This window comes from Rhinopithecus roxellana, chromosome 2 (assembly GCF_007565055.1).
Source record: "Rhinopithecus roxellana isolate Shanxi Qingling chromosome 2, ASM756505v1, whole genome shotgun sequence".
Classification (NCBI taxonomy): Eukaryota; Metazoa; Chordata; class Mammalia; order Primates; family Cercopithecidae; genus Rhinopithecus; species Rhinopithecus roxellana.
Window position 1 is genome coordinate 19,167,916 of NC_044550.1, and position 17,129 is coordinate 19,185,044.

At 36.1% G+C, this 17,129-nt stretch overlaps 1 protein-coding gene across 2 annotated transcripts in view; it reads right to left on the reverse strand.

Moving 5' to 3' along the window:
• Positions 1-13,944: 13,944 nt before the first annotated feature.
• DKK2 (dickkopf WNT signaling pathway inhibitor 2) overlaps positions 13,945-17,129 on the reverse strand; it is a 110,608-nt gene continuing 107,423 nt past the window's right edge. The window contains exons 3-4 of one of the 2 annotated variants that reach the window (XM_030913467.1): positions 16,677-16,784; positions 13,945-16,332 (exon numbers count right to left, since the gene is read on the reverse strand). In XM_030913467.1, the coding sequence (XP_030769327.1) occupies positions 16,082-16,332; positions 16,677-16,784 (359 nt within the window). In that variant the 3' untranslated portion in view covers positions 13,945-16,081. Of the gene's footprint in view, positions 16,333-16,676; positions 16,833-17,129 lie in introns of both variants that reach the window. The other variant, XM_030913463.1, reaches the window with a different exon arrangement.

Below are 17,129 nucleotides of genomic sequence, written 5' to 3' on the forward strand. Positions count from 1 at the left end.
AACTTGAAGATTTTATAATCTTATTTAAGAAGGTCTAGTTTATAGGAAACTTACAAATAAGAATTAAAAATTGCTTTAAAATCTGACTGTCATGTTGAATGTACATAAGAAAAAAATTCAGTCTCCTCCTTTAGGTCTTGCTTTTCTGAAAAATGAGACTTAAGTAGACATAGAGGTTTCATTGCTTTCACCAATTAGAGTAATGCAAAGACAATAATTACACAGTATGGAAAAAGAAAAACAAGTCTAATGACACATTTGATTCAGTAGTGACACCCATGACTGCATGAGTAATGATAGATCTCAAAATATTTTGCAAGATTTATTTATTTATTTATTTATTTTTGAGACGGAGTCTTGCTCTTATCACCCAGGCTGGAGTGCAATGGCTTGATCTCGGCTCACTGCAACCTCCGCCCCTCAGGTTCAAGCAAGTCTCCTGCGTCAGCCCACCAAGTAGCTGGGATTATAGGTGCCTGTCACTTCGCTCGGCTAACTTTTGTATTTTTAGCAGAGACAGAGTTTCACCATATTGGCCAGGCTGGTCTCAAACTCCTGACCTCAGACGATCCGCCTACTGGGGCCTCCCAAAGTGCTAGGATTACAGTCGTGAACCACCTCGCCCGGCCAGGAGATGTTATCAAATTATTCTTCAGGATCACATGAGCTGCTCACCCCCAATAATGGTGCATTTTTTTCTCCACAGAAAAAACACAGGGAATGGTCATCCTTCATAGGCATGGGCATTTTGACAGCAATTTTCATTATTATGGTAAAAAATATTTATTGGCAACCTGTTTTGAACTGGAAATACAGATGGAAAGCAAGCTATGTTTTTCTTTTAAAGAAATGTTTTCCCCCATTGCTGGTGAACTTAACCCTACTGGTAAAGGATTGAAGGACATAGTTGGACTGTACTGAAACTTTCAGATTCTGAGGCCTGAATAAGTTCAACATATTTAACTTTTAATAATACCAAATAAAGTAACTGCCCAAAATACTTAATGCAACTCACAGCAACAAAAATTAATTAATCCCTGAAATTAAAAGATGAACCTATTTTTGCCTGCTGTTCATAGAGGTACACAGTGGGTTTTTTGTTGGTTTGTTTTCTTGTTTTGATTTTTTTCATAGGTCAAGGAGTGTGTTTGGGGTTTTTCCAGACAGAGCAGCCCTCCTCCTCCAGTCTTTGATACTCCTTTTGAAATATGAAAAACTGCCTCCATATTACTATCAAATGTGGATCTGAATTGTCTTTGCACAGATAGAAATAATTATTCAGCAAAGGCCACACCGACATAAGAACCACTGTGAGGGTATCTAAAAGGGTGCTCATTTTAGAGTTTAAGAAGCCCTGACCTGTGTCCCACTTGGCCAAATCCCTAAAGAAAAGGCCGAGTATTCTCTAGTTGAAAAACCTCAGAAACAGGTGGGGCTTCTGGCTTCTATTCCCAGCTACACCATCAGATCGTGGAATGACCTGTAGGTCAGCTTCTCTGTGGCATTTGTGGAGATGGTTAACCACATGCAGAGGAGAGGTAAGACGCATGTTTAATGTTTGCTTCAACCATCTTGCTTGAAAGGTGTTGTATGCTCTTAGAGACAGGAAGTTTAGCACATGATGTCATTGCTTCCAACATATGCTCAAATATCAAAAAAAAAAAAAAAAAAAAAAAAAAAAAAAGAAGGGAAGTAACTAAAGCAATACTATTTTCTTGGAGGGTGTTGTCAGGAATTGAAGGAAGGGTGAATGGATAAGTAGGTGGCAGTTTTCCTATGATAAAGCAAAACTTTTGCATCATGTCAATCTGACAAGTGGAATTTTAAAAATACGTCCAGCAAGGTGTGATGTACGCTGGAAATGTTTAATGAAAGAACATGGGGAAGTGGTTGGGGACATGGAAATATGGACTTGATTTGAGCCCTTGGATGGAAATCCTCTTTTCTGGGTTGTTTCCATGACTTATAATATTACAGTGATGACATTTGCATTCTCCAGCCCAGAATTAGCTAGAAGAGAAGGAAGGGCTCAGTTCAATTGTTTTTAGTGAACACATAAACCACAACATCTATGAAAGATAGTTCTAAGTAAAGGGTAGTAAACTCTAAATCCATTTAACTCTCAACATAGGTAACAGGATTATACACAATTCTGTTATTGTGTAGAACAAAATTATACACAACATAAAGAGGAAATTTTTCTTCATGGTCATTTGCATCCTAGTTTGTAGTTGAAAAAAGTCATAATTTGCAGATGGTGATGTCAGATCCATTCCCACAACAGAAATTAGACAATACCACAAACACAGATTTATGGTTTCCTGGGAGAAAGCTCCTCTTTGCAAACATGTGTCTTTGACAATGGACTACTGGCACAGAGGGAAAGTGACCATAGGGACATAAAAGATATGGTATTTTGTTGTCAGTGATGAACAGTGCATAGAAACAGATACTTCTGTTGTACCAACTCCCATTCAAGATAATCAACTCTGTAATAAATTTAACATCAGTATATAATATAATCATTATATATTGAAGTCACATAAGGTAAATGACATCATGGCTCATTCATGTAAAAAAATTATCAAAATGCTCATCACCATTAACAGCAAAATTATGAGAAAATACATGGTATTTCTACCAATGTAACTTTTATATCAATAATTTAAAAAAATTATTTTATTTAATATTTAATAGTTGAGGAATTTAATATTTAATAGTTGAGGAAACTGAAGAAAAACATTGTTACTTTATTTTCTTTCTCTGTAGAAAGACAATATTTGACTAAAGCACCAAAATTTCTTCTAGCTTTAAATTTGTCACATTATATAAGTTTTTCACTTGCTAAAAGTTGCAGATTTTCTAATAGTATCTTGACACTACACTTAGTAATTTCAGAATAAATTACTTTAAGAAATTGTTTCCATCTCAGCATTTTGTGATGTAGTGCTGTTTTTCTCTTCAAATACTAAATACTGTCTTATCTCAAAAAGGATTTAAGGAGATTTATAAATATGTGCACAATACAGCAAGTTAAATAAATATATAACAAAAGTGAGGCAAAGAGAAAAGACTGAAATCAGAGAATAATGTGGTTAACACTTTCATAACATTAATTCCATTTTCTAGAGATAGTCTCACATTTAGATTTTATCATTTCAAAAACAAACAAGACATGGGAAAATAGTATCGATGAAAAAACTAGTTTCTCTAAAACAGTGGTTTCTCAAAATGTGGTCTGAGAATGCCTGGGGATCTCTTACACTCTTCGATGGCTTCTTTGCCATTTCTTTCTCATTCTCACAGGAAGGCACCATGGAGTCTTCCAGGGGCTACGTGGTATATGATGCTGCTGTCACTCTGAAGACTAACGGAATGTGAACTTATGTATGCTGACATTTAAAAATTTTCTGTTCCAATTCCTAACACAAATATTAATAGATCCAGTTCACAAATATCAAAGCACTTTAGGGATCCTGAATCATTTTTGAGAGTGTAAAAGGATCCTGAGAAGTGTTTTCTAAAGTACAAACAATTTTGTTTTCACTTTCCTGGCATAAAAACCTGAACAGTTTCATATAAGTTTAATATTAGTTATTCTATTTGATCATGAGCAAAGTAAATAATTTTTCAGTCACTTCTGCTGAATTATAATCATAAGGATACTGATGGATCTTATTGGTCTCTAATTTTGAGACTATTGATCAAAGCCCTTTGAGGAAATGATGGAAGCTATGAAAACTCTCACTTCAATATAACAATGGACACAAAATCTTGCAAGTAATTTCATAATGTTTTTGAACACCCTGGAGTCTGTCTGTTGACACCGTCAAGTTCTAAGAACTCCTACACAAGGACAAAGAAAGGAATACAGATATCTTATTTTCTTGTGACTGATTTGTTTAAATTGCTTTAAGACACAGCTTTAATAGTTTAAAATACCAGTTAAATTTGTGCAATAAGAGAGAAGTTTAATAAATGGTGCCTCTTTTTTTTCTTCTCTCTCCTGGCATCTCTGTTTATCCACACATCATAAATGAAGGTGAAATATTTCTAGTTAACACGGTAACTCATTCTACACCAGAAAGGAATTACTTTTTCTCATCATGTTGTTGTATGAAAGGTTTTGCTAGTTCAGTTTTTCTTTCTTAGAGCCTGAAAATGATAATCTCAATTGCGTAACATAACTCATTTTTTTGAGTACTCTAATGAATTTCAAAATGGATATACAAAAGTCTCATAGATTTTAAAAACTTGGCCTCATTCAGGTAGGTGAGCTAGTGTAGGACTGCAGAGATGCTCATGAGGACCGTTGAGTTCCAACTATAGTTTCTGAATTCACTAAGATATGTTTATCGAGGGCCTCCCATAGAATAGACCTAAGCACTGTAGGTGATATTTGAGTAAAGTACAACATTTGCCTGAGACTGAAGATAGACATTATTTATATGGGAGAATGTATAACATGATCGAGTAGAATGGTGAAAAAGAAGGTCTCTAAATTCAGAAGCCTGGGTGGGTGCTAGCATTTACTGGCTGTATGGCTTGAGCAAATATTTCAATCTGGTTTATTGAACTGGCATAATGATAGTACCTGATGCATAGAGTTATTGTGAGAGTTGAATTAAGTAACATATATAAAGTACAGAAAAAAGTGTGTATCATATAACAAGTGCTCAGTGAAGGTTATTACAGCACAGTGCTGCAAAGTGTGATGCAGTGAAAAATGCAATATGAATTTGGAGAAAAAAAGGATCACCAGGGGTCAGAAGAATCTGTAGGAGAGTTCATGGAGAAGGTAAGTCTTCAGCTGTGGGGCTACTAAGTAGTGTGGGGAGTTACAAAGTTCTGGGTGCACCATAAATTTAAAACCTAATGGAAGAAAGAGGATCAGCCCCAATATGTATAAGCACAAGTGTCAGAAAGATAGAAAGAATGCTCAGGTCTCTGGAGATATACATAGAAGTGCTAAAACACAGGCAAGCGAAAAGGATAAAGAGTGGGTGTGAGTTATTACAATGATTGGAGTAGAGCAAAGTATATTGCACTACTTGTGGGACCAGACTGTTCCATTTATCCCTCCCAAATTAAATTTCACTTTTCTCATAGGGATCTTTTGTGGGTAATGGTTCCGAAGGGAGGATTTGTCTTTTATTTTATTTATTTCTGAGGAAAACACACCTTATGCACATAGAAAATACACTTTCCCCCTTCAAAAAATGAAGCACCAAAACTGAAAGTTTATGTGCTTTTAAGACATTTATGTTTTTGTCTTTTCATTGAAAGAACTCAAAAAATAAAAGATTGTGGAAGAAATTTTGAAAAAAGGATTACAAGTACACATGTTAATGGAAATGGCTATTTCTAGAAAATTTCGAGGGTATTCTAATGTAATAGCTTTGCAATTCTTTGCTGATTCTTTTTAATGGTCATGATGAGATGATATATCCTGGCTTTGTTAATGCACCTTTCCTGATTAAGAGCCCCCATTACTCTAATTAAAATAACACCATCTGGTTTTAATACTGCATAATAACTTTTTTACCCCTTAATCCCAGGACTGAAGCAACATTCACAACCTGGACCTTAAAGAGGTCATGCAGTATTTGTTCACTTGTTGCCACAATTTATGAACTCACTGGTGGATGAGGCTGAGAGGTAGTGGAGCTGGAATTAAAGTAAATAAATAAAGGTAGAGAAGCCAGAGGAAAAAAAAAAAAAAGAACGCCACTGGAGTTGTATACATACATGCTAGATTCTCTTCTCTAAATGGAGCCCTTCAGGTTTTAGAGGGAAGAGCTTTTGAAAAGGTAGCACTTGACAGACCTCAAGAAAGTAATGAAGAAAGCCCAGTGAAGTTCAAGTGAAAGTGTATTTGTGGAAGCTATACTAGACAAAAGGACTCAAGGATGGATGAGTTCAATGGAACAAGCTTGGTCTGTTCATGGAACAGAAAGAAAATCAGTTGTCTGGAATGCAGCAAGAGAAAGGGAGATAGGAGATGAGGCCCAGAAGATAGGCCATATCACAAGGGATTTAGAGGCTATTATGAAGGTATTGGGAGACTTGAGAGTATTTGTAACCAAGGAATGGTATAAGAATTATTTTTTTCCTTAATGTTTAATAAGGTGAGGGAAAGCCCACACTGATATTTTTTTAAAAAACAACTGATATTCAGAAAAATCACGAAGTGATGGGAACTGAAAACATCCAGAAAACTCCAGCTGTCTCTTAGGACTAGTTAATGACTGATAGGCAGAGGTTCGGGCCAAGAATTTGCCTATAGGGAGAGTGTTTCTTTTTCAGGAGAATCTAGAAATCCGTATTTGTATGTGATAAACTTTCCTTTTTCAATATATTGGTAAACAATACAAATTTTTCTAGAATCAGTAGACCATTGACCCTTGAATAACACAGGTTTGAGCTGCACTGGTCCATGCATATGCAGATTTTTTCTAATACAGTTGGCTTTCCTTATCAGTGAGTTCCACATCCAGAACCAAACATGGATGGAAAATGCAGTTTTCACAGGATGCGAAACTCTACCATACTGAGGGCTGACTCTTACTGGGTGATTTCCCAGGGCCATTGTGGGGTTCAAGTGTTTTGAGATTTTGGTATCTGCTAGCTGTCCTCGAACCAATCCCACACAGATACCAAAGGACGACCGTACAAGCCAGCTCTCTGTGTACAAAACTAAACATGTTTGGAAGCCAGATTAAGGCCTGGTCTTGATAATTTACCATCCTTATGACATTACATCTTTACTCTCGTAAATGTGAAAGAGAACAATGAGAAAGGAAAGAAATCCTGAGGTGGGAGAGTTGCTTGAGCCCAGGAGGTCGAGGCTGCAGTGAGCCATGATAGCACACCACTGCACTCCAGCACAGGCGAAAGAGTAAGACCCCCTAAACACAAACAAACAAACAAACAAACAAACAAACAAAAAAACCTCAGGGTTTCAAGAAAAGCATACATGAACTTAGAATCAATTTTCTCTTTAAGGAGCCAACCATAATAAATGGATAAATGGATGATATCAGCAAAGCACTGTTTAGTATAAGAAATCACAGTCCCTCCAGAAGCTGATACATTCTCTAGGCCATACTATAGAAAGAAACAAGAAATAGTAGTATTTTTAAAGAACACATAAGAGAACTTGGCCCACAAATAAAGCACAGGTGTGAAATCAAAGCATATTGGTCATAGTTTGGGCAAATCTCCACCTCTACTTCATCTGGCCTTCAACCCTGTGATCTTGGCAAGTCATTTGGTTCTGTCTGCATTTCAGTTTCCCTGACAGGATGATTAACATTTAGAAAGTGTATGCAGTCAAAGAATGGTGTATACATTTTCATTATGTTTAATAACTAGGTGTATTATCTACATAGAGATAGTGCTCTAGTAAGAGACAAAACAGAGCATAAGTTCAGTGGAAACTTAAATCGACTTCTAAAATATAGCAATATTTTCGAAGAAGCGGTGATTTTTTACTCTGAAACATGTTCTCACAGCAGAATGCAAGGTGGGGATAGGATGGAGAGCCAATTGTTATTTTAATGTGTTGGTCATACTAAGTCTAATAATTCTAGCCACATACACCCTAAATTCTGTTTATAAAAATCACATTCCTGCTCTTCACTCTGTTTGTGAAATTTTGGACTTTCAGAATTACCTTTCAATTCTCTACATATCAAATGATATAGATTTTATTTATATGTCTTATAACCTGAAGAATGTGAACAACCCTTAAGTTGTTCTCATTGATGTCCAAATACTGACTGATGGTTGAGTTTGTCCTCTGAAAAGAAACGAAGAGAGAGAGTGACATGTTGATTGTTAGCCCTAATACCAGCACTAACTTCTGCGGTTTTGGAGGAAGTTAGGAAACTGTTCTGGGATGTAATCAACAAAGCTTAAAGTAAAGAAATGATTGCCAAAGATAGCCTTTAACCTCCGCTCTGATACTCATGAACTCTTTGACAGCAGGCAAGCCACAGAATCTTCCCAAATCGCAAACAGGCTGATTTCTAATGAAAGCAGTATAAATTAATGATTAAAAGTGAAAGCTCTGGCTTCAGACAGTCAAGGTCTCAAATCCTGGCTCAACCCCTCTTAACTGTGCAGAGGTTGCTGTGACGGATGACATGAGATGATGTAGAGACAGCACTAAGCCAGCACCTAGTCTACAGCAAACAATAAATAGAAAGAATTACGGCTTATTGTAAAGAATAAAATGTAGTAACACCCTTGATGGTATTCTGAGACAAAGTAAAAAGTGCTGAGTAGATGTAAGATTATTATCACTACTGTGATTTTTGAATCCTATGGGAGAGACCTTATGAACTATGCTTTTTTGCCAAATGACAATGAGATAAGATGACCTAATGAGTAAGAGGAGAATGTTGGACTAACACAATACTGTTTGGATAGTCCTTAAGTCACTGGTATTTCTGTAAAGTCCCCATTCCTAACAGCGAATTTTCACCCAATCAGTCTTTCTAAATGTTCTCTTTATGTGTCCTATTTCAAGATTACCATAACATGTTTTTCTGAAAGGGAAGTCCACCTAGTTCCTGCTCCCTGAACATTTTCTTGAATTACTTTTTCCTACCCCTTTCTCCCAGATAATCAAGCTCTTCTGCCTATCTTACTCTTAACACTGAGTAGATCTCTCTTAGGGTTGTTTTTTCTATTAAACAACAGATACCCATTTTCTTCTGTAACCTTAAAACAGTGTTTTGAGCAACTTTATATCCATTGGAGAAGTGAATCCTAAATGCTTTCAAGTTGTTTTGACCTCTCTTATATTAGGAAAAGTTTTGCACAGCATCCCCACGTTTCTCCAGAGCTAATAATGATTTTTAACAGTCTCAAAGTGAAGCCCATAGTGTCTTGGGGTGTTTACTCCCTGTACAGAATGCAAGGTCCCTTGAAACATGTAAATCAGAGTCATGTTGTATATTCCTTTCAGGCATTATAAAAGGAAGCATCACTATATTTGAATCTTGAAAAGTTCTAAGACACGGACCTGTGTTAAACAGCTTGAAAGTTACTGTGAAATTCCCACAGAAATTGCTGCATCTTATGGTTATCAAAATCAGCTTTATGTATGGCATGCACTTGGACACAGAATTGGTGACTGTTGGGAGGAACAAGATCCCACTGGAAGGAAAGATAAGAAGAGAGGAAAATAAATGGAGGCTAAAACAGTCTTAATTTCAACGTCTGCCTGAAAAGCTTAAGTAGGACTTAGAATATTTTACAGGTGCTAGCTGATTTGATATTCTCCATCTGTTACTAGGCCCTGGAGACTGACTGGCCATTAAACACAAAATGATGACTGGTGTAGCAGGTGCAGTGAAGTGGGAAGATGTGGAGCAAATAAAAAAGTCCATGGCATCTATAAGAAATGCTGACCCCCAGGAAATTTTAAAAGGTTATGTGCACTGTGGTATTCATGACGTATGTGTGAGAGGTATGATGGCAAGTGTATTTCTCATGAAAGTACTTCAATTACTTGCATGCTGTTATTTCTTTAGAATTCCCAGGTCCTGAACTATACAATTACTTAATACTCAAAGAGAACTATTACTTACGTTGAGAAATTTCCCTTTAATGCAATTCATTGGTGCAATGTCAATGGGAGGGTTGCCTGAGATGCACACTTTGCTAAAATCATTTTATAAGCCTACTGCTGTGAGTTAACTATTCTGTTCCCATAAGTTTTTCTTGACACCTTTTGGCATCTATGTCAAATTGAAGCTTCTTATTAGCACATTTTAGGATTCCCAGCAGTCCACTTGATGCGTCTCTTTTTTTATACTCTCACTTGAAATTTGCTCAGTCTTTGTTCTCTTTTCTGTATCATCTTGCCACTCCTTCACCCTTTCATTTGTTTGCAACCTCTTCCCTTAGCACATCCAATAAGCTGTATTTTGTGGATGTAATTCTTCTTTCATAGAGTTTTTCTTAAGATCTCAGGATGGCTGATGAGAGATTTACAAAGATCCACTTTCTAAGGAATTTCTGATGTTCTACTGAGAGGCATTTCTTTACATGTTAAATACAAGGGCAATGCAATAACTTTTGTCATCAACATTTTCTTTTTCTGTGTTCCTCAGGCTAGTCTAGAGAGACTGCCTTCTTTCTTTCACTACCTTCATTCTTTCACTACAGCTGGAAGGAAAGATAAGCAATCCAACAGCAAATCCACCTCCAGCATACCGTAAATCCAACAACTCTCATGGCTTTCACTTTACCTCACTAATCCAAGCCAGCAGTTCTTGCCTGTATGCCCTACTGCCCTGTGATCTATTCTCCACGCAGCAGACTGGGTGATCCTTGGGAAACATGTCAGCTCAAGCTACTCCCCTGCTCAAAAGCTTCTACCAGTTCCATATCTCTTTCATAATAAAACTAATCATGGTTAATAAGGTTCTACATGACCTGATCCAGCTGCTTTTCTAGTCTCATCTCTTATCTCCTCCCTTTTTTCATCCTAGTCTCCATTTTCAACCTCTTCCCACTGTCAAATGTTTAACCTTGCTCTTCCACTGCCCGTGTCAGTTTCTCCAGACATTTTCATTACCACTGCCTCACTTCAATCAGGTTTCTGCTCATAATCTGCCTTCTTTAAGAGATCTTCCCTCACTGGAAAGTCTAAAATAACACTACTCATCTCCCTCTGTTCCTTTACTCTCCTTCAATTTTCTTCACAGTGCTCATCTTTGTCTCCTATAGTATTGATATTTTTGTTATTTAGTTTTCTGCCTCGTGGCCATTGCCCTAAAAATTAACTGGAATGTAAAAATGAGAGCTTGGACTTTATTAGTTTGGTACTCTATTTTTACTCACTCTGCTTACAAAGTGGCCTAGCACATTATCATAGAGGCTTGGTGAATATGTTGAGTGAGGGAATGTAAGTTAGGAGCATCTTCTGGCTCCTAGAAGTGTACCCTTTGCTAAAATAACTTTCAGAGGTATCAATTGCAATTTTAATTCAGGAATCTGTTGATGTTATGGTACAAGTAGAACAAACGCAGGGCTGAGGAAGTAAATAATTCTACAGCATGAAGCAGTGGAAGCTGCCACTGTACACAGCACTGAAAAAGGTCAGCTCTCAAGATAATCGGAGGGCACATCACCAGCAGAGCCTATCTCAATTAAGCACTAGTGAGGCTTTGAATAGGCTAACTGCAAAAGAAAGAAGCCCTAATGAGGCTAATGTCATGGCAAAATTTTTAAAGTTGATCATGTTTACTGAAGGCAGCAATACCTCAATTACCACTCATGCCCTATAAGGAGATAGAATTCAAGTGGATTCTCCTCCCACCATACTGTAAGGAAAAATATAGTGCCATACCTAACTTCTTGATGGGACATTTTTCCCATGTAAGTTTAAGTTTCATAGACCATGGGATACAGACACCTGGTTTGGATTGACTGACGTTTTTAGCAAACCAAAACCAGATTTTTCTCCACCTTTCTGCATTCAGAGTCCATGCATCTCTCTGCTATGATTTTTGGCATTGTAAGCCCTGCGTATGTTAACAGCACTTTGCCTAAGGTGTCTGCTCTAAGAACTAGATTAGCTTGTTTTCTAAATGTGGTGGCACCTTTGGCTTCATTGAGTGTGGTATAATAATTCACTGGACTTTAGTAAAAGTGAGCTGCATCAGAGATTGTTGTCAAACTAATAAATCTTCTGAACCAGCAGTCATTCTAGTGAGAAACTACTCAGGCCATAGCTGCTGAAGAAGTTTTAGTTCACTCAGGCATCTGGAAACCCTATGGCTGAGACAGAGCAAAATATGAAATAAAGAAGAAAAATTTAACTATTAACCTGAAGATTTTAAACTTTGATTTCTTTGGACTCCTTATCCTAAAGAGGAAGATAATAATTGCAGACTTTAATTCTTTTGAACTTCAAGTTATTTTGACTTTAACATGCAAGAGGATTTAATTTTTGTCCTTTACTTTCTCCCTAAGAAATTTTCAATGAAAGAAGACTTATATTCAAAGGTGAGGCATCTCTGTATTGTTAGAATTTTATTATTGAAATGCTTTTACATATTTTATTATCATATACTCAATGTATCATTTAGTCTCACTGCACAATCTCTAATAGACTGTGTTAGATGACATGATGGATATAATTTGGGACAGTAAAAAGAATAAATAATTATTTTCTAGTCCTGGATAGAGTGATCTTGAAGTTTATTTAGTTAATGTATTATTTTCAAACATTTTGCAAGCTCCTGGGGACAAAAGCTAAATTTCCCACCACACCATATCCTGAAAGGATCCGTAAAGAAGGAATGCTTGTCATTAGGAAAATGACTTCATCAGGGACTTCCCCTAGGACGTAGCAAGTCAGATTTTGGCTAAAACTCATATCTTCACCATAGACAAATGGTATGCACAATGGGTTAAAAATATAAAGATCTGGGGAAGGATATGAGGAGGGATTCTTCTTTCCCAATCTTTAAAGTGAATTTGATGTGGCATGGAATGATCATCTTTGTCTCACTCCACCCCTCACTCACTCCTTTCATGTAGTTCAAATTGTCCAGTTTTGGAAAATTTTGGATGAGATTTTTGAATGAGAAATGCATAGTTCCGCCCTTTTTCCACCCCCTTCATCTTTGGTGTTAACCCGAGAAGGAGGCATGTCATTCTGTTCCACCCATCCATATTATACATTTTATAGGGCTACTCCCATAAGATGGAACTGATATAGCCTGGTATTGGATGTGAATGGGCACAGAATCTATTTCTGGTGTTTAGTGTTAGAATGTCTTCTTGCTCACAGGTACATGCCACATTTTCCAATATTAACTTCACCAGCAATGAGTAATCTTTCATCTGCCTGTTTTTAAAAAAAATCTGGTTTTCAACTGGCCTGATTTTGAGTGAAGACAATTATAATTGATTGCTTTCCCCTAAAATCCTAAGGCTACAATTACATTGACAAAAGTGTAACTGAATGTTTTCCCCTAAAATACTAAGGCTACTTAAGGGTATTTTGTTTCTTAACTAAAATAAAATAAAATTAAATTAAATTAAAAAGTCAGGAAAATTTGTCAGTTCTCAGAGCATCTCACTGAGCAAAATAGAAAAGGAAAAGATCTCCCATATGATTATTATAGTCAAAAGCACACTTTAACTAATTAACATATTGTGGAAAATATTTCAGCAATGCTTAAGATATTTTTAACTCTAACTTCTAGCTGTGGGACTGTTTTAGCTTCATGAAGCAACCATAGCTACATTTAATTCATTCACTATCTCACAGAATGTTTATTATCCACATTTGCAGCCCATTCTGATGTCTAATACAACATGGGCTTTTGTAGCATCCCTGGTCTCATACTTGGTGAACACTATTCCTCAAAACACTCCTGACATCTCTGGTTCAGGAAGCAGAGGAAACACTTGCTTCCCAGGAAGTGGATTTGATTTCACTCAGTTTCTCTCCAAACACAGAAAAAGGCATCGTGTAGCTCACGTTCATTGGTTCATGTAGAAATGAACCAATACTCTAAGCATAATAGTATTTCCATTTTGGAAAACTTTAGCTTAGAGAGAAGATTATGGGGCATATGTTACCTGTCTTATAGTATTTTGAAGAAATTGTGAAGAGCACTTTCTTGTTCCAAGTTGTTTCAGAAGGCAAAGTATGACTAAATGGTGTAAATCACAAGGTGGAATATTTTGGTTTGACAGGAAAAAAAAAAAAAAAAGGAAATGACTCTCTAACAATTACAGCTAAACTGCCATGAAATAAACTACCTTTTGTGATAGTAAACTGCTCTATCTCATGCTGATGTCCTCTAAATGATTCACACCCAGTCCTCAAAATCAGACCAAGTTCAACTGAACTCTCAGAAAGTATGATTCTATGAAAATTCTTCCCGTAGGCAAAACACAAGGAACTTTGAATTCAGTTTTTAGAGGAGAAAAATTTAATATATTTTATCTTATTATACATTTTTCCTAAATTACAAAGTCAACAGCTGCAAATATATTCTGCTACAAAGCTTTCTGTAAGAAATATCTCTATAAGAAAATACATCTCATTAACATTTCCTGTAAATAAATTACTTCAAATAATAATTTTTAAAAGGGTGAACATAAGACAAATATTGCAGAAACCAAATTGCAAATATAATAATTGTTATATAGGAAATATTTGACTGAAATGTTCCATTTTCATTTCACCAAGCTTATAGCAACCTGTTTATACAAACTTTGGTTCTTGGATAGGCTAGTTTATAATTTTTGTTTTTGCAGACCTGTGCAGAAAATGTAAATCTTAATCATCTTAGTAAATATATGTGGGAAGCTGAAATTTTTAATAGATATACAGGCTCAAACTCAATTTCTCCTGGGAGGACTTAAATTTGAGACTGCAGATGGGATTTAAGTAAAAGAAAACTAAAAAGTGAATTGTGGTCTACAAAAGTTTAAAGTCACAACTATAAGATAACCTTTTATTCTATTGTGCTCTAGACAAAATATTTAGAACTGAGTTAAGTAAAAAAAAGTAGTAAAGTGATTTCAAAGAATTTAGAAACTGTGGTGTCTAGAGTTTAGCAATATGCAGATTTTACAAGTTATCTTACTTATATTTTTTAACTGCAATGGCTGCAGAAAACAGAAACTAGCCCTTTGGCAATAAAGCAGATGCTGCAGAGGTTTGGAAAGAAAATTGGATGATGACATTGGCCAGTCAGAAGCTTATAGAGGGCAATGGAACCTCACTACTCTGCCTACTTCAGGAGTCCATTTGTGAAACCTCCTGAAATTGAGATTATTTGAGGATCTCAGCACTACAAAATAAATAATTTGAGGGTAGTATGGACACATGACCTCACACTGAATTCATTTGTGTAGTAAATATTATGATAGCAAATCCCACGCAGATCTTCATTGAGACTGTGCATCTCCTGGTTTCAAAGATGAATAGTCAACTTGTGCCTCAGACATATGAAATATGTGTTGCCAAAACCTGAACAAACGAAAAAGTTTTCCCAATTTTCTTGCTTGCTCCAGTGCAGTACAGATCCAGCTCAAGTCTCTATTACCACAGAGTGTGTATGAACACATTTAATAATCTAGTTCTATCAAAACATAGGTTATGGCAAATCTTTAAGAAATCATGATCTCTCTGTTAGCTGTTTTCCCACATATATTGGACATCTTTAATTTTTTTTGCCATCTGTGAAAATTCTGCTCTGTGCAAGTATTTTACTAGTCGCAATTTATGAATATAGTTTGGAAAATAAAATGCATTCAGAATAGGAATCACATAGGATAGAGAGATATACTGTCATTCCACAGAATCTGAAGGAATTGTTTTTGTCTTATTTCAGTTCTTATTAATTACAGGTAAAACTAAAATTTTGAAAAAATGTTTTTGTGGCTGTTTGTTATTTATTTGTCTTCCTAAAGGCCTTCATAAGCAACTGGCAATTATTTTGCAATTATTTGGAAGTATTGACTGATTTTTTTCTTGTCTACCAAGACTCCTGATTGAACATCAGAAGTAGTGTTACAAATTAAAAGGTAATTTTCTGTTATAAATTAACTATGCTCCATGTTTTCATTTCTTGTTTAGCAATTTTATTTTTAGAACCTATTGTATAACAAGTTATTCTAGGAGTATTTTGTTAAACTCTAACTTTGAATAGAAATCTGGCATGTAGGTTATTTGTATAAGCAATCAGCAATCTGAAGGAAACCTCTCCTCCAGCACAACCTAAACTCTTGGAAAGTCACATGCTACTCGTCAGTAATTTCCACTGTCTGCTTTTTCTCTTAATAATAGCATTTTCCACAAGTGTGTACATTATTTACATAGACAAGTTGCATAATGGAAACACTGGCTGCACTGCATTTGTCACCCATTCTAATCTATTCAGTTCATGTTTTCTTTCTCTCTTTTTGTGATCTGCATTCTTATCACATTTCTTATTTTAGCCATTCTTCTGCATCTGAACCTTATTTTCCACCATGCTATTAATGCATTAAATACACAGATTCACAGTCTGCAATTGATGATGTTCCTCAATGGTGATCAAATTTTCTGACACACATGGAGTCTGGCTTTGGAGGAGTAGGTGGCGTCTTTCCATACTTTGCAAGACAGGCCCTTCGCACAGTCGCACCGCTGGAAAATTTCCAGCCCATGAGAGCCCTTCTTGCGTTGTTTAGTACAGACTTCCCCCTGATGGAGTACCGGTTTGCAGATTTTGGTCCAGAAATGACGAGCACAGCAAAACCCTTCGATGCAGTCTGATGATCGTAGGCAGGGGTCTCCTTCATGCCCTGCAGGGATGACGACCAATAATAGATGTTACCCTGACACTTCAGAAAAAAAAAAATTCTATTTTGCAGTCAGAAGCACATAAAGTATTTTCACTTATACTATCTTCTATGTTGTTACCATTTATAATGAAAAGTCTTGGTTAATATCGATTGGCTCTGCCTCTAATCACATAAATCCATTATGGTCTGTTTCCATTATTTGCCACCTGAATAACAAGTTTAATGACTAGCTAGGATTAAAGAACCTTCCTTGTAATTTTTTTCTAAAACCAATGGAATTAATTATCTATATTTTTCTTCTATTTATTTATTTTAAAAAAACCCACAACTACAGATATCCCTACCTTTTATATGTGACATCTTAGTGTGTGGTCTTCCTAGATTCTGCCATCCCAAGTCATGGTTTGAGTAATGACCGTGGTTTCGATCTCTGTGCCGAGTGCCATCCAGAGCTGGGATGTGAGGGGTTAAGATGCTTTCAGTAACTGGGATACAGATACCTGGAGATGATCACATAATCAGTTAGACTAATTCAATTCTACGAAATGTGAGACTTATCCATGTACTCTCTTGATGTGAAATATGAAGCCATTTCTCTATCTATCTATCCACTCATTCATTCATTTACTTATTTATTGAGACTGAGAATACTCTGGCCCTAAAGTGAGACGTCTTTGATATGAATTTTGTCTCTCTCAAGACCAAGTGACCTTGGACAAAACTGGGAATAAAAGCATAATTTTATATATTCACAAAGTTATTGTGAATATATGTGAAGAATCAATGTTAGCTATAAG